Raw genomic sequence first — 27,030 nt, forward strand, 5'->3', positions numbered from 1 at the left:
TGAGGAAAATATGCGCTGTGTGTTTAATATCCAAATGTTACTTAAAATGTTATGATGCTATTGACTTATAAGTGACATAATTGACTTATCACTATATTCATGTGAGAAAATATGTGCTGTGTGTTTAATATTAAATTTGTTAGATAAGCCCTTTTAGAAATGAAATTGAGTCTATTGGCCACTTACAAATGACTCATTGTTGACTTATCACCTGTATTCCGGTCGTGATTAACATCCCCCCACCCCCCAACCCCACCGTTGGCCGGTCTGCAAGAATATAGACAATAGACAATAGGTGCAGAAGTAGACCATTCAGCCCTTCGAGCCTGCACCGCCATTTTGAGATCATGGCTGATCACCTACTATCAATACCTGGTTCCTGCCTTGTCCCCATATCCCTTGATTCCCCTATCCATAAGATACCTATCTAGCTCCTTCTTGAAAGCATCCAGAGAATTGGCCTCCACTGCCTTCCGAGGCAGTGCATTCCAGACCCCCACAACTCTCTGGGAGAAGAAGTTTTTCCTTAACTCTGTCCTAAATGACCTACCCCTTATTCTCAAACCATGCCCTCTGGTACTGGACTCTCCCAGCATCTGGAACATATTTCCTGCCTCTATCTTGTCCAATCCCTTAATAATCTTGTATGTTTCAATCAGATCCCCTCTCAATCTCCTTAATTCCAGTGTGTACAAGCCCAGTCTCTCTAACCCCTCTGCGTAAGACAGTCCAGACATCCCAGGAATTAACCTCGTGAATCTACGCTGCACTTCCTCTACAGCCAGGATGTCCTTCCTTAACCCTGGAGACCAAAACTGTACACAATACTCCAGGTGTGGTCTCACCAGGGCTCTGTACAAATGCAAGAGGATTTCCTTGCTCTTGTACTCAATTCCCTTTGTAATAAAGGCTAACATTCCATTAGCCTTCTTCACTGCCTGCTGCACTTGCTCATTCACCTTCAGTGACTGATGAACAAGGACTCTGAGATCTCTTTGTATTTCTCCCTTACCCAACTCTACACCGTTCAGATAATAATCTGCCTTCCTGTTCTTACTCCCAATGTGGATAACCTCACACTTATTCACATTAAACGTCATCTGCCAAGTATCTGCCCACTCACCCAGCCTATCCAAGTCACCCTGAATTCTCCTAACATCCTCATCACATGTCACACTGCCACCCAGCTTAGTATCATCAGCAAATTTGCTGATTTTATTCTCAATGCCTTCATCTAAATCATTGACGTAAATCGTAAACAGCTGTGGTCCCAATACGGACCCTGTGGCACCCCACTAGTCACCACCTGCCATTCCGAGAAACACCCATTCACCGCTACCCTTTGCTTTCTATCTGCCAACCAGTTTTCTATCCATGTCAATGTCCCCCCCCCCCCCCCCCAATACCATGAGCTTTGATCTTACCCACCAATCTCCTATATGGGACCTTATCAAATGCCTTCTGAATATTGTCAATATTAAACCAGTCCGCAGTCCAAAAAAGGTTGGTGACCCCCTGGCTTACTGGCTTAGAGTCCTAAACTAGAGCAGGCCTATTTTGGAGGAGAATTAGACAGCATCTAGCAGAGGTTGATTTGGTGATCTCAGATGAAGGGAAAGGAACAAATGGAAAGTGGAAGGACTTTAAGAGTGTGATGGGAAGTGTCCAGGAGCAGCATGTTCCTGTTAGGGTGAAAGGTAAACTGGCAAGTTTAGGGAACTTTAGCTAATGAAAGATATTAAGGCTCTGGTCAAGAAAAAGAAGGAATCATACAGTATATTGGGTTTAGGAGGTCAGAGGTGAGCAAATCCCTTGATGGCTATAAAAAGATAAAGAATACTCTTGAGAGGGAAATCAGGAGGGTATGAAATGGATCTGGCATGCAAGCTTAAGGAAAATCTCAAGAGATTCTCTAGCTATAGTAAGCGTAAAAAGGTGATTAAGGAGTGATTAGGTCCCCTCTGATCGGCAGAGCTGCCGATCTCTTGAGTTCCAGGAGGTGGGAGGATTTCTAACAAATGTTTCTGCTTGATGTTTACTGAGGAGTGTGGGGGGGGGGGGGGGGGGTGGAATCACAGCTGCTAAAGAGATAAGGAAACCAAGTAGAGATGTTTTGGAGAACCTTCATATTATTAGGTGATATGTAGGAGGTGGTATTTCTAGTCTTGCAATGCATTAAGGTGAATAAGTCCCCAGGGCCTGATCGAGTGTATCCTCAGATTTTGTGGGAGGCTAGAGAAGTAATTGTGGGGGCCCTTGCAGCCTTCATTGTCAGCCATTACTGAAGTTCTCAAAGATTAATGTTCTGTTGTTTAAGAAGGGTAGCAAGGACATGCCAGGGAACTACAGGCCAGTTAACCTGACATCAGTAATGGTAGTTAGTAGGTTAATTGGTCATTGTAAATTGCCTTGTGAAATAGAGAGGTGCGGTTCATTGGGCTGGAGGGTCCTGTTCCATGCTGTATAGTTAAACAGAGGATAAATCTCTTAAAGCTGAGCACTCTGAATATAGGCCCTTCATCCCAAAACTCCATGCATACCAAATGATCCCAATTTCTTGCATTTGGCCCAAATTCCTCCAAGTCCCATCCTCCTAAGTACCTATCCTAGTGCTTCTTAAATGATACCATTGTATCCTCCTCAACTACTTGTTCCATACATTCTCCACCCATTACATGAAAAAGTTACCCCTCAGATCACTATTAAATCTTTCCCCTCTCACCCTAACTCTGTGTCCTGTAATTTTGATCTTCCCTACCTTGAGAAATGATGTCTATCTTATCAATGACTCTCATAATTTAAATTATTTCTATAAAGTGCCTCTTATTCTCCTAATTCTAAGGAATAAAGACCTTGTCTGATCAGTTTATCATGAATAACAAGGGTTCCAACACTGACTGTTGCAGCATACCATTAGTCACCTACCTCAATTCTGAGAAACCACCTTCCACCACCATTCTCAGCTTCCCTCCTCCAGGCCACTTTATTAGCTGTCCCTGAATTCCTTGGGATGTAACCTTCCAGGCAAGCCTACAATGGGGGATTTTATTGACGAACTTACTAAAGTCAAAATAGAGAAATCTAGCACCAAATCATCTACCTCTTCAAAAACAACTGATTTTTTTTTTGTCAAGCATGACTTTCCATGCCCAAAGTCATACTGGCTTCTCCTAATCAAACTCATCCTATCCAAATTCTAGTAGATCCTGCCCCTCAGAACTCCCCCCAATAATTTCCCCATTACTGACGTCAGGTTGACTGGCCTGTAGTTCCCTGCTTTGTCCTTTTTAAACAACTGAACCAGGTTAGCTACCTCCAAATCTTTAAGAACTTAAGTAATAGCTAACAATGAAACAAATCTCTGCAGGGGCCTCCACAACTTCTTGTTTGGAGTGTGAGAGTTCTTTGAACTGGAGCATGTAAAGGAAATCCACATGCTCACAGGAAGGATGCACAAACTTCTTGCAGACGACATTGGAATTGAACTCCAAACTCCGACACCTCAAGCTGTAATAGTGTTGCCCTGACCGTGGCATCCCCTTATGCCAGACTCACTGAAGATTTTCCTTTGTCTATAGGGATATGTTAGGGGGGGAAGGGTTGATAATTTTCTTTTTTTCTTTCTGTAACCTATTTGAAAATTCAATTAAAAATTATTTTTTTTTAAGATTTTCCTTTGTCTTGTATCATTATCACTACAATTGGATGTTTGTAATAAACTAAGCATAGAACTGATGAGGAGAAGCATTATTTGAATCAAATTCAGTATCGTTCTGTACGATTGAACTGAATTTATTTTAAAAAAACTAAGTTTTGCTCATAGTCATTGGATTAAATAGATCTGTTTATATACCTTCAGGAAATTGATGAAGCCTACAAGATTATTGAACGAGAAACTGCTAAACAGCATCTGATGCTGGGAGAACTAGTGCCGATTTCTCTTGACCCAGAGCGGACAATGTCTTTTGACAGACCAGGTGACACGTTGGAGCAGAATGGCAAACGATACAAAAGGAAAGTGATATTGACCACAAGTGTGGGGAAGTCTTTACTTTACATGGAAAACGTGAAGTATGTTATTGATGTGGGCATGGAGAGAAGAAGTGTGAGTAGATTGATTCTGTAGCAGATTTTGTTTAATAAATGTGTTAAAAGGTGTTATACAGTCACTCAGCATTTACAAAGTTTTTCAGACAAAATGTTCACTTTTTGTTTGCAATGGATCACAAAGGAGAATTGAGGAATGAAGCACAAAGTGGAATGTTTACAGATCTTTTGTTATCTTGTTCGCTGATCCTACATCCCAAGCAGATGTTTTCTATAGCATTGCTTCATCTTTTTTAAGTAAATCTAATTTGTATTTTTACATAAACACAGTCTGCAGATGTTAGAAATCCAAGACAGTGCTGGAGGAACTCAGCAAATCAGCAGCATAAATGGAAATGAACAAATAGTCAATGTTTTGAGCCGAGACCCTTCTTCAGGAGAGGGGGAGAGATTTTTTTTATATACTAGAGGGAGAGATCTATATTCATGCCACCAGGTTGGAGGTTACCCAGACAGAATATAAGGTGCTGTTCCTCCAGTGGAGGCCGTTGAATTTTTTTGTGTTTGAAGCAAATTTCATGTTGTGTTTGTAAATTGGCATATTGATTCACGATATTGGTGCCTTCACTATCAGCGCTTGGTTTAATAGGAAAGAGAAATGGTTGTACAAATGGACTAGGGAGTCTTTGATAATTGTAATATGAGATGCTTGCTTTAGTATTTGCTGCAGAAGACTGCACTTTAAAAGCAACTGTATACCCACCATTTCCTTTCTATGTACATATTTTTGTGAAGATTCATGAATGATCTGTGTGGTTTGAAATCTTTAAAGTAAGGGAGTGGATGAGATGGTAAAGGATAGAGATTCTGTTCAGATTCGTTGACCTCAAGGGCTTACTGCTACAGCGAGACCATGTATCAGCTATTGATCAAATCTTCAAGCTCATGATGCTTGGGCTGAAGTGTGAAACAAACATTGCAGCATTCTGGTGAAATTAGCAAGCAAATGACAGGAACATGGTCAAACTCTTTAAATTCTGAGGCTGTGCCTTCTGGTCCTAGACTCCCCGACTATAGAAAACATCTTCTCCACTTTCACTCTATCCAGACCTTTCAATATTTGATAGGTTTCAATGAGATTTCCCCCTCCCCTGCCCCCACCGCCATTCTTCTAAACTCCAGTGAGTATAGCCCCATAGTCATCAAACGCAATTTGTATGTTGACCCTTTCATTCTTGGGATCATTCTTGTGAACTTCGTCTGAACGCTCTTCAATGCTAGCATATACTTTCTCAGATAAGGAGCCCAAAACTGTTCACGATACTTCAAGTGCAGTCTGACCAATACCATATAAATCCTCAATTACATCCTTTTTTCATTCTAGTCTTCCTGAAATGAATGCTAACATTGCATTTGCCTTTCTTACCACCAACCCAAACCAGCAAATTAACTTCTAGAGAATCCTTCACAGGGACTCCCAAGTCCTCTACATGTCTAATTTTTGAATTTTCGCTAAATTTACAAAATAGTCCATGACCATGCACTTCTCTATATTCCATCTGTCACTTCTTTGCCCATTCCCTCAACCTGTCTGTACTGTAGCCTCCCTGCTTTCTCAACACTACTTGCCCTTCCACCCGTCTTGGTATCGTCTGCAAACTTGTCCACAAATTCATCAACTCCTTCATCCAAATCATTGACATATAAAGTTGAAGTCCCAGCACAGACCCCTGCAGCACACTACTAGTCACCTGTAGCCAACCAGAAAAGGCCGTCTTTATTCCAACTCTTTGCCTCACACCAGTTAGCCAATGTTCAATCCATCCAAGTACGTTTGCCATGATACCATGGGCTGTTAGTCTGTTAAGCACCCTCATACGCAATACCTTTGCAAAGACCTTCTGAAAATCTAAATAAACAACATCCACTGACTCTTTTGTATATTCTGCCTGTTATTTCCTCAAAGAATTCCAGCAGATTTGTCAGGCAAGATTCCTCCTTTTAGATGTGCCTCCAAGCACCCCAAAACCTCATCCTTCATAATAAATTTCAACATTTTTCCAACCACTAAGTCAGGCTAATTGGCTTATAATTTTCTTTCTTCTGCCTCTCTCTGTTCTTGAAGAGTAAAGCAGCATTTGTAAATTTCCAGTTCTCAGGAACCATTTCAGAATCTGGTGATTCTTGAAAGATCATGACTAATGTCTCCATGATCCATTAAGCTCATTCATAAACCCTGGGGTGTAGTCCATCTGACTTAACTACCTTTAGACATTTCAGCTTCCCAAACACCTTCTCCTTAGTAATAGCAACAACACTCACTGCTGCCCCCTGACACTCTCGCATTTCTGGCAGTCCAGTGAAGACTGACACAAAATTCTTAAGTTTCTCCCCCGTTTTTTTTTGTACCCCATTGCTACCTCTCCAGTGTCATTTTCCACCAGTCCAATATCTACTCTCGTCTCTTTTACTAATTGTAAATCTGAAAAACTTATTATATCCTCTCTTATATTTTTTGGATAACTTACCTTCATATTTCATCTTTTCTTTATGGCATTTTTAGTACCTCTCTGTTGGTTTTTAAAAGCTTCCCAATCCTCTAGCTTCCTGCTTTAGAATACCTTTTCATCTTTGGAATGTATCTTCCTGCACCTTCTGAATTTCCCCCAGAAACATCAGCCATTGCTGTTCTGCCGTCATCCCTGCTAGTGTCTCCTTCCAATCAACTTTGGCCAGCTCCTCTCCCATGCTGCTCTAATTTCCTTACTCTATTGTAACACTCCAATGTGTCATGCGGAGATAAGTAATGAATTGAAGCACTTTGGACCTCTGTCACAGGTCCCGAGTAAAGTGCTGATGGTGGAAGATAATTCTTGAACCACCAGTTATAAACAACTCTACTGTTGACTTTTAGTGAGGTATTAAAAGTTGAATTTCTTTTGTGACTGATACTATTGATCAATGCCTTTGGTCGAAGTAGTAGGAAGTGAATGATGCTATGTGATTCCCAAACTGATGCCTTTACCTGGTTACACTCCAAAAAAGACACTATTTGCAGTTGAATTTGATTCTCTGGATGGTATATGAAGTGTTGACTAGAGGAATTGCAAAGACTGCCAACTGGAGAATCTTTGTGAATATTTCAACAGCTATATCCAGAGGCATACGCTGCATCTAGAATAACAAACTTAGCTCGATCGTATCTGTACTTCAGGCATTATTCATTTTTGCTTTTCATGTCATTGCTTTGTTTCATCAAATCCTAGGTTTACAATCCAAGAATCAGAGCTGAATCTTTAGTGATGCGACCCATCAGCAAAATTCAGGCAAAGATGCGTACACAAATCATTGACACTACTGGACTGGGTAAAGACTGACTTTATTTGATATAAACTTTACTTTGAACGCAGCTTACTCCATCCAAAATTGCATCTTTTGAGCTCTCTGAGAGACCAATGAGCTGTATTGGAGCACAGTTAGACCATTTGGCCCATCGAGTCTGCTCTGCCATACAATCGTGGCTGATTTATTTTCCTTCTCAATCATATTCTTCCCATAACCTTTGGCTCTCTTATTAATTAAGAACCTTTCAAACAATGCTTTAAATTACCCAACAACTTGGCAATAAACACGACTTGTCAAGTCACCAAAACTTACCATTTTCCTCTTCCTCCTCTACCTGGCCCAATCTGCCTGCAATCCTTCACCATTTCTCAGTCCATCACATCCCCACACCCTCTCTCCTCTTTATACTGACTATCCCCTCCTTTCTACTCTTAAACCTGATACAGGGGTTTGATCTGAAATATTGGCAATTCCTCCCCCACCCCACCCAGATTGTCCCATTGAGTTCCTGCATTAGATTATATTGTCATCTGCAGTCTTATGTCTTGTGTTGACATATTTTCCTTATGGTATGATGCAAATATTGCCATTAGCTATGTTTTCTTACAATTAATGTATACAACCATGAGTGCACAACTTAATTAATCTGAACTAATTGCTTTATTCAGGCAAATGTTTCCGCTTATATTCTGAGGAGTTTCTAAAGAAAGAGATGCCTGACTTCTCACCAGCTTGTGTGCTAGAATCAAACCTTACTCGCATGGTTTTATTCCTAAAGAGAATGGATATAGCAGACATGGGCCAATGCGACTTCATTGAGAGGCCAGGTAATACTATAATTACAACATACAACCTATGAGTGATATGATCTATTTCTGATTAGCTATTCAAAACTGTTCAAAATTTTTGCCTCAGACCATAATTAATGAAGTTGGTACACAATTACACATACAACCAATCTGACAAAACACCTTGTGCTACTGTTTCTTCAAAGCCTCTGACTTTTACCATGCATTTACTATTATACTTTTACTATTGCATACCCAAATGAGCAACTCAATCAAAACTAAAATTCCAACATGTAGGTTTGGAATTTACTCAGTGAATAATATTCCAAGTATTGCAAAGCTACCAGGTTGTTGTGAAAACTTGTTTAATTGACTAATTTGCTTTAGGCCATCCATTTCTGCACTAGTTGAAATGGGACTCCAGACCAATACCAATATGCTGGACTCTTATAATATTCTGGGAAATGCCCAGTAATTTGCTCTGTTCCAGTGATGGGCAATAAATGCTTGCCCTGCATCCTAAAAACAAAATAATGAAAGAGGTAAAATTGGAATTTAAAATTATAACTTTATTGATATAAACATTGTAAGTGTGCAGAAGATTTTTCTAAAATCAAATTGATTTAAACTTTTTTTTGAGACCTACTGAAACTCGTGCTTTCTCTGAAAATGTGTAGACTCCTTTTTCTTTAGATACCATCAGCTCCTCCCCAGTTGATGCAGTGGTACTGGAGCCATTTTCTGCCAGTATATTGGTTTCATTTATCACGGGTAGTTGAGCATGTATCGCTGCAAGGTGATGTACCAAGACTTTCAAAATGGTAAATGTAGCAGAAATAACAAGTGATTACATATGCTATTAAGCTGCATAAGTTAAGAATTCAACTACCAAATATGAAGTTACAAGTAATAAGTTGGTGGTTGCTATTAACTGTTCTTTGAGTGGAAATGGGTCACTGGAGTAATCCTGACTCCATATGTAAAAGGAAGAAATACATTTTGCCAAATTTATTGCTTTACTACTTTTTTTAATATATAGAACCATTCCCTGAAAAACTCCTCTCTCCTCCTCCTCTACACCCCCTTCCCAAATTAAACCAGATGCAACACTGCTGCAGATTGGTTCTAGAATTGCCATTGTTCAAACTAACTTTAGTAAATTATTATTCATGAACCCTTGAATCTATTCATCACCCTCAATAATAGCTAAGCTGGAGTCTTAATTCCTGCTTCATTTAATTTCCTGTGTTTATCTGCTATGATAGATTATTGCAAAATAATTTACTATCACTGCCCTGGCAGATTAGTATCTCAACTGACTTATTTTAATAATCTATTAAGGAGCCACAGAAACGGCGACACTGCTTTTTCCCTTATTAGGGAGGGAGAGAGCCTGTGGTATGTCGAATACCAGGTGAACGAGTAGTCTTTGGGGTACTGCAAGTCTGTGTCTTTATCGATGCTTTGCTGCTTGCTTGAGTACTCGGTGGGGGGCACCGATGCTTTTTTTTTTGCTGGTGGGGGAGGGGGAATCGTTGCTTTGCTGCTGGGGAGCACGGGGGGGGGGGGGGAGATTTGGTGTTCTTGTATTTAACTGTCATTCATTCTTTGGGGGCACTCCTCTGTTTTCATGGATGGTTGCAAAGAAAAAGCATTTCAGGATGTATATCGTATGCATTTGAAGCTTTTGAAGAGGTACATAGGGTATTGATTACAGAATGATATGAAGCAATCTCTTGGATTTTAAGTGATGCAAGTGCATATTGTTCCATTAAATGTCCTTTTCTAACAGCTCCTGAAGCCTTAATGCAGGCATTGGAAGACCTTGATTACCTTGCAGCCCTGGATGATGATGGAAATTTGTCAGAAATTGGAATCATCATGTCTGAATTTCCACTAGATCCCCAAATGGCCAAAGCTCTTGTTGCATCCTGTGAATATGACTGTGTACATGAAATGTTAACAATAGCTGCCATGGTGACAGGTATTTTAAACAATCCAGTACTCTATTTCGTTTGGTCACATTCATGCAGATTTACTGGAGCAAACAAGTACAAAACACAAACAGAAAATGCTGGAAACATTCAAGTTATGCAACATCAGTGGCAGAAACAGAGTTGGTGTTTCAGTATGATCAAAAATGAAGAGAATACAAGCCTGTTTGAAGTTGCAGAGACGGGTGAACAGAGGGAATGCCTCTGGCAGGATGCGGATCAAGACACCAAGTTGCCAAGGCAACAACTACTTTTAAAACCATCAGTTAGAGACAGAAGAGAAACTGAAAGATACTGGAGGTGGGGGCAGGAGGCTGAGTGGAAGTTACAATGTACCTGAAATACTGAGTCACAATGCCAAACAAAAATTGAAGTTTTGTTCCTCAAATTCATAAGGATATCATTGAAGCAATAAGGAGGCTTAGAGGTTATAAGAGTTCCAGCATGTTCTGTTTCATGTATACTAGTGATGCTCGGATGATAATTTTGGAGCGGTATTATCCATTGGTAACTAAAAATATCTTAGTCCACACATTCAATAAGTATGTACCTTTTTTTAAAAAAAAAAAGACTTGTGCCTAACTCTTCCAAAATAATGAAACATTATGCTTATTAATATAATCAATAAACTTCTAACCTAAAATATTTCAAAAAGTGTGCCACACTTCGGAGATACAAAATATTCAGTGTGCAAAATATCAAATTTCAACTGGGAAAATGCTTTCCATAGACATTTATAGATTTAATAACTGGCATCATTAACAGCTGATCATAAATTCTGAGTTAATGTATGCTATTTATACCTCTAAGAAATATTCCTACAGAACTTAAAATAGCACATTTTTCCTTTGCACTGTTCACTGCTTAGCTTGATGATCACAGTTCCATAGAAAATGTCATTGAGCAGCAAAAGATGATTAAACCAGTACGAAATAGCCATGGTAACATGCACATTTGCAATATAAAAGGTACATTTTAAATATTTATTGGGAAATCCCTTATTTTGTAAAATAATGAGTTATTGTATGCATTTAAAGGCCAGATAGTTTAATATTAATGGAAATGTTAATGGCATACTGGAAAATAACATTGTAATTCAGAAGGAATTTTATAGCAGAACTATAGTTCATAGATCATGCTTAAGAGAATTTAATTTCATTTGATTCGTTGTTCATACAGTTTTCTTCAATGTTCTGTGGAGCTGCAGGATTTCCACTTTGCAGGCATAGAAATTTCATAACGAAAGCAACATTTCATTTGCATTCCTACAGCAGTAGCAGATTTTAATCACAACAGATTGAGGGATTAATTGCATCAGTAATGAAATATCTCCTATACTTTATCTTTCTTAAAGCTCCTTGTTGTTTCTCGGAACCGCCTCCCAGTTTAGAGGAAGTTGCACAGTCTTGTCGAAGGAAATTCTTCCATCCTGAGGGTGATCACTTTACACTTATAAATGTTTACACCGCATTTAAACAAAGCAAGCTGATCTCATCAGCTGAATGTAAGTAAACTAAAAAACTGAGTCAGATTAATTTTTCTTTAAATTAGTAATTCTTAAAGATGGTTTACTTGACTTCAAGTTTCGAAAAAAGTTCAATATCATATTGAAAGTGTTAAATCAACTCTTAGTGCTTTTTAAAACATGCTGTTATTTGGTTTTTACTTCAACACAGACTCTGAAGATGAAAAATGGTGCCATGACAATTTTTTAAATTGCTCTGCTCTGAGGATAGCAGATGCCATCCGGGCTGATCTGCTGGACATTATGCAGCGCATTGAACTTCCCATTTCAGAACCAGCTTTTGGCACACATAAGAATTCACTGAATGTGAAAAGAGCTTTAATGTCTGGCTATTTCATGCAGGTAAATACTTTTGGAAACACTCTTCACATCAGTCTGAAATGGGTTTATCACTAAAAATAGTATTTCTAAATGTCCACCTCCACAAAGTATTGTAACAGTACTTTACACTTTCTTCTTGACTGTTGTATGAGCTCTTTGTCATCATCTCACTGTATATCTTTCTTTAGGTCCAATTTTTATTTGTGCTATTGCTCATTAGTGGTCAGGCTTTTAGCAGAGAAAGGAAGTCCACATATAGTTAGGTTGAATTTGTAGACTTAAAGTTATGGTGAACTACTCTTTGATAAAAGTGAAGTAATTTTTAATCCAATTCAGAATTCTAGAAACTTATTAATGCAATTCTTCCATTCTAGACTGCTCGAGATGTTGATGGATTAGGAAACTACGTCATGCTAACACACAAACATGTAACACAGTTGCACCCCTTTTCAAGCTATTGTTCTACAAGATTAAAACCAGAATGGGTTTTGTTCCATGAATTTACAATATCGGAGAACAACTGCATCAGAATTATCTCAGAGGTGTCACCTGAAATGTAAGTGTAAATTCATGCTGGGTGCTATTAAAATGCAGTTTTATATGGAGGAATTGGTTACTTCTGATCACTAATGTCTTCAACAGTTACAATGCCATTAAATTTGGAAAGAATCAAATGAGCAAACAGAAAAAATGTTCTGATTTCAAGATGAATGTTACCAATTATTATTCAATAATACTGAGAGCTCAGTTCTCTGCACATGAATAAACTTTGTGACCCCCCGCCAACCACTAAAGTATATACATAAAGTACAACTTCTTCTGAAAAAGCAAAAACAGCCAACTTACATTGGAAAAATCCCAGAAACAAGTGTGGTAACAAATTAGATGTTAAAGCTGCAAGTATTAAACACAAATAACAGAACTTCTATAAGCCATATGCCACAAGGTGGGGCGACACAGCAGTGTAGTGGTTAGCATAATGCTTTATGGGACAGGCATAATGGTTCGATTCCCACTGCTGCTTGTAAGAGGTTTGTACATTCTGCCCATGACCACATAATTTCCTCCCACAGTCCAAAACGGTACCAATTGCTAGGTTAATGTCATTGTAAATTGTACCATGGTTAGGCCAGGATTAATACTGTATTGGGGGATTGCTGGCTAACATGGCTGAAAGAGGCCGTTCCACACTGTATCTCAATAAATAAGATTGACTCCATGCTTGTGCAGAAATCTAAACCAGTCCTGAATCAACCACTACTAGAACTACAGCAATCTTATAAAATATTTGCTTAGTATTACAGCACGTATGATTCCAATCAGAAGTGGGAGCTGAGAGCACAATGATACAACTTTGTGTTTATAATTAATAGATGAATTTCTAAGCACTGAAGTATCTAGTTCCCTGGCACTATGTCTATACTGAACATTACAAATTGTTCTGTGCTCTGTCCAGGTCTGGTGACTTATCCACTCTTCTGCACTGTTCTTCAGTCTTATTTCTGTATGACCCCCCCCCCCCCCATATAACAACAGATGTAGGTATTATTTAAATTCCATTCTCTCCCCCCCCCCCCCCCCCACACTGGGGCTACCATTTTGGCCTCGCATAGGACCTACTCTTCATCTCACTTAGACATTCCAATTCAACTTGCACTAGAAAACATCGGTTTGGTTAACTTTGCTTTATCTCATCCTGTTTGCTCCCTACCTACTGACAATGTGGGGAAAGTTCTACAAATTTTGTCAGCATCATGACTGCAGCCAATCCAAAGCAGTGCATCTTAACCCAAAGTGCTGAACTGTATTACTGACCTTTTATCTTCAAGTTTGTCAATGGACATACTGATTTCACAATATTTGTCAATGGTTTAAAAATCCCTTAATACCACTCATTCTTAGGATTTTTTTTCTAGTTATGTGCCCAGTTGGAATTCTGACTCATTACTTCCTGTACCCAACTACTTCAGTTCAGTTCGTTTCAAACCATTCCAGGCTACCCCAACTCATTAAGAAGCCTTTCCCTACAAGCAGGTGGCCAGTGTAAAATGGCCACCCTGAAAATAGGCAATTCCCCCACAACAAAGCTGATGCTGAATTCTATGCCCTACAATGTGTAGCTGCAATTAGTATTTTCAAATGTGAGATTCAAGAAAACATATCTAAGCCTGAAACAAAACTATTACAAGTTGACTTTTTTTTTTAAAAGTTATTGAACTTTAATGTTTTGCATCAACATCACTTTAAAAATTGCTTTTTAGAAGAACAAGTTAGCATTTTTTTCCCCAGAAGATTTGGACATTGAGAACTTGCAGCAATGAACTTCTGCAATTAGTGAAAATAGCAAACAACTTGTGTACAGTTGGTTCCAAAACTGGCTACCAGCTGATGACATGTCTTAGTTAAGCTAATTGTGGGGTAAATAATGGGCAAGGCACAGGAGGTGGCTTTATCACTTCATAAAATATTATGGTCACTAGCACCAATCTGGACATTCATCTCAATCTAGTTCTGTTACTAGAATAAGTATTAAAATGATCCAAATTTAATTAAAATTTAAATAATGCTTTTGTCATGAATATATACCATATTATTTTCAGTCTAAAATTGAGAAGCTTAAAGTGAAGGGCTTAGAAATGTAATTACACAAGAAGAAACAATACAACTGAAAATTGAAAAGTAATCATTATTTGTATTATTTTGTTACTCTGGAAATTCAAATAGGCTAATGCTGTTCTCATTGCCTTCATCTGGTACCATAAGAAATGACAAAGGATCTTGGCACAGGTTATCCTCTTGCCGTTAGCAAATTTCTATTGTAATATGGATAGAAATGTGCAAGGGCAGGCCTATGCTGGCTGCAGGGTTCTTGGTTGTAAAAGTTCTATTTATTTGCTGTCCATAACTGATGGTTGTGTTAAGTATCTTTAGATTATTCAGTTTCATAACTAATTTTTTGCTGCAAACTAGTATATAACTATGTCATGAAATATTTGTGAAATCAGCTTAAATCTGAGTCCACATTTCTTTTCAGGTTTGTACAGCTAGTTCCTCAGTACTATTTCAGTAACCTACCTCACAGTGAGAGTAAGGAAATTCTGCAGGAAATTACTGATCACTTAAAACTGTCAACAGATGGAGAAGTACATCATGTAACAACCAAAGAGAATGATAAGCCACAGGAAAACTCAACTGAAGACAGATGCACCATTCAATAATTGACTACCTTTCATAACTTCAGGACTGGACTCAAGATAATCTTATGGTATAAAGCTATATACAACCTCTGCAATATTTTGAAAGACTTTAATCATATTTAGAGATGACTCAATTGTTTTAATACATTAGTTTTCAAATGTTACATGTAAAAGCTTTTAATATCATTGTTTAAAAATCAAATTTTATTTGTTCATTAAAGTCATAGGACAAAAAGCTAAATACTCGTCATTGGGAAAACTGTCCATTGTGAAAATGCAATATTGATTATACAGATAAATATTCTTTGAATTTGTCCATAACTGCATTTAAGCAGTTAGCAGGAATTAGCATTACTATACGTAGAGGTTTCATAGGAACATCATCAAATGCCCAACGGCCAGAGAGACAGCTGTCACTATCCTCTTCCACACTGTAGCTGAATTTCATAATGGATTGCTGGAACAAAACAAATAATTAGAAGTGGAAATCACAACTGATGCACCAAAACAAATTAGTGGTTTGAACTGTAATGGGTGCACATTCATTTCAAATTGAAACTTGGGCATACCATTGCTGTCGTTACTGGCCAAGTTTGGGCACACCTAACGATGAACAAGTGGAAAAATGGAAAAACATACCTCATAAAAGAACTCATCTTCTGCATTTGCAAACAATAACTCTTCTTTCTGCTTGCCCCTTTGATGTGGCTTTTTCTTTCCTGCTTCCACACAGGCCTTGCTCATTACAAGGTAATAATGGCACTTGCCACAAGGTTTGTTAGTCCTCTGTGCATCCAACAATTCTGCTCTAAATGTTTAAAAAAGGAGTAATAATCAAACATCAAGGAACACATTTCCATTTAAGAGTACATTACTTACAAATGAGAGAGTAATTCTTTCCATACATTGCTATACAAATGTAGGTCTCTCAAGATCTGTTAAGCTTCATTACCACTAGGGAACAACTTTCGTACTCAAGTTAGAGTGTAGCAGAGGAGTTTTTGCACCTCGTACGAATGTCTGCATTGAAAGCATTCACTGCCCCACTGTTTTAGATTAAGGAAACACTGAATACTGTGATATAAAACACCACTTCCTTTCTACCAAAAAAGCTCAACATTAGTTGAAGCAATCATTTTTTAAAAATCTGTAAATGTTGTCAAATAGCATCTATGGAAAGGGAGGGAACTATTCCATTAAATGTAGCATGATGTGAGAATATCTGCTCCAGTACTATTCACTTTTATGTGCCTGATGTGTGATGGTAAACCTGATTTTGATATGTGTCTCTAGGTGGACAGAGTGGGAAGAAGGCAGGGAGAACAGGATCATGGTTGGGAAATGGGGAAGGGAGAGGGAAGCACCAGAGACATTTTTAAATGATCAATAAACCAACTGTGTGGAATCTTGCCTGGTGTCTCAGAGCTGGGTGTGGCTGTAGCTGTGCCATCAACCAGGCACTCCTTCACTGCCACCTGTCACATACCCTTCCCAATATTTTCCTCTCCTACCAGATTTACAAACGCACTCTTCACTTGACAAAGGCTTAGGCACGCTAGCTAAATATGTACACAGGACCTTTGCACAGTACTGTACTTCAACAAATACCATGTCCAAATGCTTCAGATGCTAAATCCAAAGAGCAGATTTAAAGTATCTGATGGGCATTTTCCTCATCTTGCATTTGTTTTTGTTTATAGAATACATGAACTAGCAAGTACAATTAACACTATGCTGTGAACAGCAGAATGCTTTAAGAACGAATCAGTACTTTGTTTCTATTCATAATAGAGAACTCATTTAACAGGCATTTTTAATCACTATACCCATTTACAAGGCCAAATTAGAAACAATTTTTCCTTCACCAATTGTTCACTAACAAGACTTTTATTACAACATAATTGCTCAGTACGTGGTCCTTACTGGAGCTGTTTGTGCAGGGGTAGTGCAATCTGAGGAGGCACATTAACGAAGCGCTCACTGATGAGAAAGTTGACAGGCTTGCTGTTGTCATTTAGTATTTTTTCCAGCTGCTCAGCTGCAGTCGGATAATGGGTCTTGCACTGGCTCAGAACCAAATCTTTTATTTGTTCTATAGATTCAGTTCCCTAAATCAGAGGGAAAAACACCAGATAACAAAATTGATCATTAAAATGAAGAAAAACATAGAACATGTAACAAAATGGTGCAATTTTGAGAAATACAAAATTATTCATGTTGTCATTGAAAATGTTACAGTAGAACTACTAGATGGCATCAAATGTTTATCATGGAAACAACAACTCATTTTTACAGCTATAGGGAACCACAGACATTTGTTGCAATTTTCTATTTATGTTATGAACTCAAATACAGCTAATAGGCCATATTCTCAGTTCTCTCAATCTGGGAGACCAGCATTTCAAACCTAGATAACTGCAGGGCTGAACAGCAAGGCCTGCGAATGGCCAGGACCTTGAACAACATAATTGGGCGATAGCATGTCCTGACCATGAAACACTTCTGGAAACCTTTACCTGGACCACGATCTGCTGTCTGTCAAAGATTTTCATTGTTGCTGAATAACTTTAACAAACGGTTAATAAACAATCAAAATAAGTCTTGCTTTATTTAAAATTAACTTCATAGAGAATTTATGATTCAATATTAAGCATTTAACCAAAATCTGTGAACATGTTCAACTTGGACAAATGCATTTTATTAATATCTCCTTGCAATATTTTTAAGTGTTTCTTTAATGTAATTACAAACAAGTGTACTGCCAATTAACTGGGCCAAAATGGGCAGCTTTAAAATAGATCACATTAACCAATCCCCACCCCTCTGCAAAAGAAAATGTACTGAAGCTAGAAAAACAAAAGTAGAAAATGCTGGCGGGGGGTGGGGGGAAGAATTGGTAGATCAAGCAGCATCTGTAGTAAGAGAAACTGTAACATCAAATACATTGGAGTACAGTTAATTGGGCCATCGGTTAATCAAGGCAGCTGCTTATTTAGGACAATTATGAAAGAACAAAAACTAACTGAGACAATAGCCGGGATTCCCATCATTTGTTTGGGACACTCTACCACTTAATTGGGAACAGGAGACAGCTGTCGAACAGTTTCTAACTACCGCCAGTTGCGTACACTTGTGTGACCATTAGGCACTACATAGCGCTGAGAGCAAACAGTTTTTAAATAGCGCCAGTTGCTCGTGCTTATGTTATCCATTTGGGCTAATGGATGCCGAATCAAAGACCAGTATGAGCAGTACAATAATTCATATCTATTTTGCCCACTGCAGTTTCAAACATTCGGGCTTGGAGATGCCAGAAACGGCCAGGAGTAAACATGAAACAATTTCGTTAAAAACTATGAAATATTTGAAAGTATTGACAATTATCTTGAATGTTGCAATGAAAATAATGATCATCATTATCTGCACTAGGTCTGCGTTGATTTTAATCACTTAGACAATCAAAAGAACACAGCAGCATATACTGGTCGAATTCCTCCACCAGTAACAATTTGGAAATAATACACAGTTCTATAATCACAAACAAGAGCAAAATCTGCAGATGCTGGAATTCCAAACTCAGGCCAGGCAGCACCTATGGAAAAGAGTATAATTGACATTTTGGACTGAAACCCTTCGGCAGCATTGGAGAGAAAGGCTGAAAAAATTTAAAAGGTGTGGGGGGAGAGGGAAACACAAGCTGATAGGTGAAACCTGAAGGGGGAAGAATTAAGTAAAGAGCTGGGAAGTAAATTGGTAAAAGAGACAGAAGGCCGTGGAAGAAAGGAGGGAGGTACAGTAGAGGGAGGCGATGGAAAAAAGTTAAGGTGAGAGAGGGAAAAGGAGATCAGAAACGGTGGTGGGGGTACATTACTGGAAGTTTGAGAAATCGATGTTCATGCTACCCAAACAGAATACAAGGTGTTGTTACTTTGTTCCATAATGAAGAGCCTCATTCTGAGAGCAGATGCGACAGAGGTGCAGAAATTGAGAGAAGGGGATGGCATTTTTACAAGTAACAGGGTGGGACGAGGTACAGTCCAGGCAGCTGTGAGAATCCGTGCATTTATAATAGACATCAGTGGATAAGCTGTCCCTGGAGATAGAGACAGCGAGATCGAGAAAGGGAGCGAGGTATTGGAAATGGACCAGGTAAATTTGAGGGCAGAGTGGAAGTTGGAGGCAGAGTGGATGAAGTCAACAAGTTCAGTAAGGGTGCAGAAAGCAGCACCAATGCATTTGTCGATGTTGCATAGGAAAAGTGCTGGACAGTCACCAGTGAAGGCACGGAACATAGACTTTTCCACTTAACTGACAAACAGGCAGGCACAGATGGGACCCATGTGAGTGCCCATGGCTACCCCTTTTTTCTCCAGTCCTGCCGCAGGGTTTCAGCCCGAAACATCGACTGTACTCTTTTCCATAGATCTGCCTGGCTTGCGGAGTTCCTCCAAGTTTGTTCATGTTGCACAGTTTTATAGCACTGTAATAGTATTTGTCGTGTTCTAATTTGTTCTGTATTTCATTTAAATACATTTTTTAAAACTCAGTTAAACTGTAATGTCCCTTTTAATATAATTTTAACTATTTCCATGAAACTTAAGATGTACAGGTCCTGTTGTGTCCCAATTAACCAGTGTTACGTTCCCCAGTAACCGGGTGACTTATCAGCAAAGATAGATAGGTCCGCTGAAGCCTGATGCTACTATTTTCAAACGTTTTTATTTATAAAGGGGCACAAACGTATGGCTAATACAAAACATTCAGATCATATACGTCGTCACAACTCAATCTAAAGCACAGGTATAGTAACAATCAATCAGAAATAAGCTCTATCGTTGTCTAGGGGTAATGTAGATATATATTGTTTACTGGATATCTAAAAGTCTTTTGCGGTCACTGCAGTTCCACCAGCTGCCGTCGTTGTGGTGTCGCGTTGGTGCACTTTTGTTAGAAAGAGAGAGAGAGAATTGAATGAAACAGTTACCCGACAGGTTTTCCAACCTGTAGGAGTTCGGTTTGTCGGAGCCTCGTTGGGGGAATGAACGCTCATCTGTGGCCTCTCCTGTAGCTAAGCCGTTCTTCCGTTGTGGGGTCGCCAATCCCAGGCAAGGAAAAGACGCACACGAACCCCACCACCGGCTGTTGCTATCAAAACGCTGTCACAGGATCTCTAGCGTGTCTTCTGGTGCGTCTGAGGCCCCGCCTCGGCAGCCCACCTTTTATCTTCCGCACGGGATCGCCGGTGTCAATTTCTCTCTCAACCAGCCCACGTTGCCCGAGGGCTTTACACGTGGTCTTCATGAGACAATAGTCAGAGTCACTTTATTCTGCTTCCCGGGGGAACGTGGTCTTCCGCACGTCTCCCTCTCTCTCCCATTTTCCTGTGTCTATTCAGCATGTCTCTCCCCCTCTTGGGTCATTTGACCCCCCCTTGACTAGGGCTCTTGCAATTCTCATAAAGGAGGGGGCTGGGGTCATAACACCTCCCCTCTTAAAAGTTTTTTACCAGCGGTTAAAAACAAGTTGGTACAGAGTCTTATAGGATTTTTTTTCTAACACAATACACAAGCTCCTCTCTTCCCAGAGTACTACTGTTATACATTCAAGTCAGTATCTAAACAGGTAACAATTACAGTGTCCCTTTCTTTAATATCTTAACATCGCGTACCGTACTAAATTCTGGTAACATCAAACTTCAGCTCAATAACCACCTATTTATTTATTTTCTTCAGCAACAAAACTAAGGAGGTGTGATCTTAGCTTAGGTGCATCTACAAAAGTTTATACAAATACTAATCGTTTCGGTCGTGTTATTTCACCGGCAGGTCTCCAAAGGGGTTGTCTTTATTATTCACAGGCTTTGGCGCAAACCCGTACAACCGGCGTTGCTGTTTAAAAATGGCATTTTCTATTAACCATCGCCTCTTTTCCGGAGAGTCCCCCCGTGGGGAACTTGAGTAATTTGGCGAGGTACTCTGCCACCTTTCCTTTCCACGAGGGTTATTATCTTAACTCCGTGTCCCCAACCTAGTCCATCATGGGAATTTCCACCCAATTCTTTAATGCTGCACAGGTAGTTAACCCTTTTGTCAAGACCATGCAGGCTGATGTGTTTCAGTTCGAACCTTTTTCTCCGGCCGCATTTAAATTTCGGCTTCCTCACAGCGCTTTCTTGAATAACAATAGCGTGTGAGGCACCCTTACATTCCAAATCAACCTGTAATCGATGCGCAGGCATCAATCTAGACTTTAACTTTTTTTCATTCGATTTGGGAACTACAGATTTACCGTTCTCCTCCACAACAACAGTTATCTCCCCATTCGTAAACTCCACATTAACTCTGAACACCCCCTTCAGCACAACCATCTGGGAACTCACACTTCCCAAGGTTAACCCCTTTTTTTCCGAACCAAGTCTATCTGCTCCAAAAGGACGGCCGTCTCGTCCAGCTGAGTCAAATACCTCAGACCTTTTCTGAGCTCCGTGACTAGGTTCAGGACCACGTGCATCCCCATCTTGGACACACTCAAACGGGGCATTGGCCTCTTCCAGGCTTTCAATACCCGTACCCTTTTCAAATTCTAAATTCCCCTGATCCTCCCAGTTACTCTCTGGGCAACTCACTTCCGGAGTAAACTCAACCCCGCGGGCTGAAACAACCCCATCTGCCAACCCAGCAGACTTCTTCAAGGTAATGGCATCCTTTTCATCTAGGACTGCCCTCATTTCATTATCGGGAACACCTTTAGAATTTTCAACTTCTTCAAACAGTCCTGCCAAACCAGACAGATCATCCATGTCCAACCCTGGACCTTTTAACAGCTTTATCTGTTTCTCATCTTTATTTCCTACCTCTAGGACCTTTTTCTTTGCTAAGGGCAGATCTACCTTCTCTCCCTTACCCCCTTTTACGTTACTATTCCTCGTTTTACCACCCTCGAAACCCTTGTGGCACAGGGTCGGTAAAGACGTCTGGGCCAAATCAAAACTGGCCAATTTTAAACTGCTCTCGTTCTCAGCTGCCACCCTCGACAGGCTGCGAGTGTCCGCGCATGCGGGATAGCTCGGGGACTCTATGGGCGGGGCATAGTCATGGCCGACCAAACTTTTCCTCCTGCTAAATCGTTCCCAAGGAGGACATCCACGTCAGTTCTCGGGAATTCTGATGGCACCCCCATTTCAACTGATCCATACACCTGCTCACAATCCAAAATGACCCTACGCAAAGACACCCTTTCTGTCCCTTTTCCTATTCCTCTCAGGGCTACCTCGCCCGTCGGAGGTCCAAATTGTAATACGTTACGGCTAATTAATGATAGCTCTGCCCCCGTGTCCCTCCAAATCCGTACGGGAATTGGCGGGTCCCCCTTCCTCACAGACACGGTTCCGTGTGACAGATAAATCTCCGACCCCTCGTGCTCTCTGCTTCCCTGGGACCCTCTTGCCGATTTTCTGATTACCACTGCACACCCGATAGGGATTGCTGCTTTCCCTCTCTCTGGCTCCTTTCTCAGAGCAAAGCATTTAGATGCAATATGACCCACCTTTCCACAATTAAAACAGGTCAAGCCAGGACCTCTCCTGCCGTCTTGCCTCTCCTCCTCAATTTTACCACTAGCTCCCAGCGGGATCTCCGCCTCAGCCGGCGGGCTTTCTCTACCGTTCCCACGGTCTCTCTGGTAACTTTTTGGCAAGGAAAACTTTGTCTTGTGGGTTAGGGCATATTCATCTGCGAACCTAGCAATTTCTGAGATGGACTGATTCGTCCTCTCATTCAAATACATCCGGATCTCTTCCGGAACACAACCTTTAAATTCCTCAATCAAAAATAACTCCCTGAGACGCCCATAATTCTCGGCCACCTTTTCCGTGGTGCACCAACGGTCCAAGAGCACACCCTTCTCATGGGCTAGCTCGGTATACGTTTGATTCCACCCTTTCTTTAAATTTCGGAACCTTTGTCTATACGCCTCAGGTACTAACTCGTAACTTCGGAGAATGGCCTCCTTTACTTGATCATAATTCCCTTCCCCTTCTGGGGGCAACGCGGCATATGCCCGCTGTGCTTACCCTCGTAACACACTTTGTAACAACGCCACCCACTGCTCTCTGGGCCACTTCTGATTCACCGCCACCTTCTCAAAAAGCAAGAAATAACTATCAACATCCGTCTCCTCGAAGGGGGGGGACCAACCTCAACGCCCGACTAACATCAAACCCCTCCTCTCTCTCTTGCCCTTGGGCTCTTCGCTCTTGCTTTCGCCTGTCCAGCTCCAATTCATGGCTCCTTTGTTTCTCTTTCTCTTCTGCTTCTGCTTCTAGCTGCTTTAGCTGGAGCTCATGACCCCGTTTCATCTCTAATTCCTTTAGTTTGAACACCTGCTCCCTTTCCTTTGCAGCCCGTTCCTCAGTCCGTTCCTTTTCCTTTGCAGCTCGTTCCTCAGCCTTTTCAGCTGCTTCTAGCTGCTTTACTTTAAGATCATGGTCCAACCTTACTTTCTCCAACTCTACCTGATCTGTCCCACTCGCTAATCTCTTTTCGGGGATATTTTCCAAATCCTCAGCTGCAAACACCTCCTTCCCAATGTAATACTGATTTATGACCCTTCGCACTTCCTGCTTTTTCATTGATGATCTCACCTCTGCGAGGTCCAACTCCTTTGCCAGATTTACCAAGTCTGATTTGGTAGCCGTCCCTAGCGCCTCTACAGTTGGGTTTCTCATAAATTCACCCACATCCATCTTTGCTGGTTTCCTGTCTGGCTACCTGCGTAACCAGATTTAAGTTTGGACTTACAGCCCGATTCACTGACCCTCCCCTTTGGTTTCAAATCCGGGACGAGCAACCCACTTGTTACGTTCCCCAGTAACCGGGTGACTTATCAGCAAAGATAGATAGGTCCGCTGAAGCCTGATGCTACTATTTTCAAACGTTTTTATTTATAAAGGGGCACAAACGTATGGTTAATACAAGACATTCAGATCATATACGTCGTCACAACTCAATCTAAAGCACAGGTATAGTAACAATCAATCAGAAATAAGCTCTATCGTTGTCTAGGGGTAATGTAGATATATATTGTTTACTGGATATCTAAAAGTCTTTTGCGGTCACTACGGTTCCACCAGCTGCCGTCGTTGTGGTATTGCGTTGGTGCACTTTTGTTAGAAAGAGAGAGAGAGATTTGAATGAAACAGTTACCTGACAAGTTTTCCAACCTGTAGGAGTTCCGTTTGTCGGAGCCTCGTTGGGGGAATGAACGCTCATCGGTGGCCTCCCCTGTAGCTAAGCCGTTCTTCCGTTGTGGGGTCGCCAATCCCAGGCAAGGAAAAGACGCACACGAACCCCACCACCGGCTGTTGCTATCAAAACGCTGTCACAGGATCTCTAGCGTGTCTTCTGATGCGTCTGAGGCCCCGCCTCGGCAGCCCACCTTTTATCTTCCTCACGGGATCGCCGGTGTCAATCTCTCTCTCAACCAGCCCACGTTGCCCGAGGGCTTTACACGTGGTCTTCATGAGACAATAGTCAGAGTCACTTTATTCTGCTTCCCGGGGGAACGTGGTCTTCCGCACGTCTCCCTCTCTCTCCCATTTTCCTGTGTCTATTCAGCACGTCTCTCCCCCTCTTGGGTCATTTGACCCCCCCTTGACTAGGGCTCTTGTGATTCTCACAAAGAAGGGGGCTGGGGTCATAACACCAGAATCAACTACATTCCTGTTTCCACAAATATAGCCCAACATGCCAAGTAGTCAGTAGTTTCATTGCAGGATACATATATAAATAAAACAAACATATTCATAAAAACCCAAACAGCTGTTGGCTTAGAATTGGTTACAAAAACAAAAAAAATTACCACCCTCCATTTTTTTTTTATCATTCCTGTTCATGATATTCAGAAAATTGAGCAATTTTTGCGTTCATAACAATCACCCTAGTTAACACAGAAAATTTTGCTAAGAACTTAACAGAAACCCAATATTCCATGAACTTAAAACCTGATATTCCCACAAATGCAAAATGATTCAAGTTCCTCAGCAGGACACTGAATGCAAAACAACTAAGCAGCTAATACTGAGTTCCAATTACTCCAACTGCATGACATTAAACATGAGTTTTACATCCAAATGAAATGTGACCATTCCCAGAGACAATACAACATTCTGGTCTGAGCAATTAACACAAAAGTCTGCATACCTTCCTTTCGGTCAGATTTAAAACAGTGATAAATCCAAAAACACCGTCTTCATCATCTTCTTCACTACCCTCATCCGAGATTTCAGCTTGCTTAAAACAAAAATTCATGTTTCAAAAACCAAAATCAAGGCTTTTAACTACAAAATAGGTTGAACTGTAGTGTACCATTTACGAGTTAATAATTAGCAAATATGTCAGTAATCAAGAAGTTAAGATTTTACATCAGTTTTATAATCTGAACTGCATCTACGCTTGTAACTGTAATAAAGGATGTCGCAAAAGTTGATGTCAAGCATGCAATATTAAAAAGGCATAATTTCTGAATCATTTACTTCTGAAACGTAAAAAATTGGTTGTTTGTCAACCTATTCAAGCAAAGAGGAAATAAAATAGAAAACAGTAACTTTCATCATTTGTTATTTCAGAAGCAGAATCAGATTTAATATCAGCGGCATACGTTGTGGTTTGTTGTCTTTGTAGGACAATACTATAATGATAGAGAAAAAAATGAAAAATTAGTGACAAAATTGAAATTTAAAAATAGTGTGGTGCTCATGAGTTCACAAACACTATCTAAATTCTACTGAGACATTATAAATAACTTGCTTTCAAATGTTTATAATTACTGTGGTTGATGCCATCTTACCCGAATAACACTTCCAATGTGATTTTGTTGTATAATCAAATCAGCCAGCTCAGTGATGTTGACACTGGCCTTGAGAAATAACTGTAAATAACAACAACAATAGTTGTAAGCACACTTGTACCAACCCACACAGACTTTCAAAATAGTTTTACGATTTACAAGTTACCTGCTGTAACAATCTCTTGATTCCATTGCAATCCAAGTCAGATATGGTGTGTGCTTCAAAATCTACTTGCACTTCCTGCCAAACAGAAATATAGATCAGATTATCATGTGAAATTTGTTGCATTTGTACGATCTAAGACAGAAAACAATAAAAATTAAGTAGTGCAAAAAAGGCAGAGTGAGCTAGTTTCCATGGACCGTAACTGTGACCAGCACGACGGCGAAAGAACGGGCTCTTTAGTCGCCAGATGCTCCAGGTCGGGGAGCAGGGCTGAACATGGACAACAAAAAATTAGATACTTAACGAAAACTTACAAAAATCCTAGCAGTCTCGAAGCAGGGAGTATATGCCCCGTGGCTGAGAACCCGGAGAGGGGGAAAATCACTCTCAAAATAAGAGAGGGATCTGGTCCCCATTCTAGCACTTGTCCCCTTCCCCAGTCGGCACTTCTCTTCATCGTCCCAGTTCACACCCACACCCTCCGCCCTCATTCCCCGTCCCCACGCCGGGTACCGGTATGATCGACCCTCTCCTTACCCCAACCCCTTGCGCTGCCGACTGCCCGGCTCCCCATCCCCCGTTCCCGTCCACGTGGTTCCGGCTCCGCCAGGCCACCGAGTCCGACCTGCGGCTTCTGTCAGCGCCTCACCTCGTGCACTTCTTCGTCCGAGTCCCCGCCGCTGCCGTCGGAGCCTTGGCCCGACTCGGATCCGGACTCGCTGCCCTCCACCTCCGGTAACGCGCGGCGCTTCGCCGCCGACGCCATCTTCCTGCGTCAGCGGAAGTTCATTCACCCGGGCCT

The 27,030-nt window shown here is 40.6% G+C and overlaps 2 protein-coding genes across 2 annotated transcripts in view; one reads left to right on the top strand and one right to left on the bottom strand.

Moving 5' to 3' along the window:
• dhx32b (DEAH (Asp-Glu-Ala-His) box polypeptide 32b) overlaps positions 1-15,241 on the top strand; it is a 30,201-nt gene extending 14,960 nt beyond the window's left edge. The window contains exons 4-11 of the mRNA XM_073027597.1: positions 3,860-4,105; positions 7,314-7,413; positions 8,061-8,219; positions 9,973-10,164; positions 11,529-11,678; positions 11,851-12,041; positions 12,395-12,576; positions 15,055-15,241. Coding sequence (XP_072883698.1) covers positions 3,860-4,105; positions 7,314-7,413; positions 8,061-8,219; positions 9,973-10,164; positions 11,529-11,678; positions 11,851-12,041; positions 12,395-12,576; positions 15,055-15,238 — 1,404 coding nt within the window. The 3' untranslated portion in view covers positions 15,239-15,241. The remainder of the gene's footprint in view (positions 1-3,859; positions 4,106-7,313; positions 7,414-8,060; positions 8,220-9,972; positions 10,165-11,528; positions 11,679-11,850; positions 12,042-12,394; positions 12,577-15,054) is intronic.
• Positions 15,242-15,312: 71 nt separating this feature from the next.
• On the bottom strand, positions 15,313-27,021 carry bccip (BRCA2 and CDKN1A interacting protein). Its single transcript, XM_073027598.1, has 7 exons — positions 26,878-27,021; positions 26,229-26,303; positions 26,063-26,143; positions 25,417-25,506; positions 17,141-17,325; positions 15,857-16,025; positions 15,313-15,674 (listed from the first exon to the last, which is right to left on the bottom strand). Exons 1-7 carry the CDS (start codon positions 26,992-26,994, stop codon positions 15,504-15,506), a joined length of 888 nt encoding a protein of 295 aa, XP_072883699.1. The 5' UTR covers positions 26,995-27,021; the 3' UTR covers positions 15,313-15,503.
• Positions 27,022-27,030: the final 9 nt, after the last annotated feature.

The sequence above is a fragment of the Hemitrygon akajei genome, chromosome 23 (genome assembly GCF_048418815.1).
Source record: "Hemitrygon akajei chromosome 23, sHemAka1.3, whole genome shotgun sequence".
NCBI lineage: Eukaryota > Metazoa > Chordata > Chondrichthyes > Myliobatiformes > Dasyatidae > Hemitrygon > Hemitrygon akajei.

What these genes read in the sequence shown, in the direction of transcription:
- bccip (XM_073027598.1), bottom strand. Translation starts at nt 26,994, where the DNA reads ATGGCGTCGGCGGCGAAGCGCCGCGCGTTACCGGAGGTGGAGGGCAGC. An exon ending in CGGACGAAGAAGTGCACGAG is followed by an intron (nt 26,304 to 26,877) that starts GTGAGGCGCTGA and finishes TCTGTTTGGCAG; the next exon opens with GAAGTGCAAGTAGATTTTGA. An exon ending in ACATTGGAAGTGTTATTCGG is followed by an intron (nt 25,507 to 26,062) that starts GTAAGATGGCAT and finishes TTTTGTTTTAAG; the next exon opens with CAAGCTGAAATCTCGGATGA.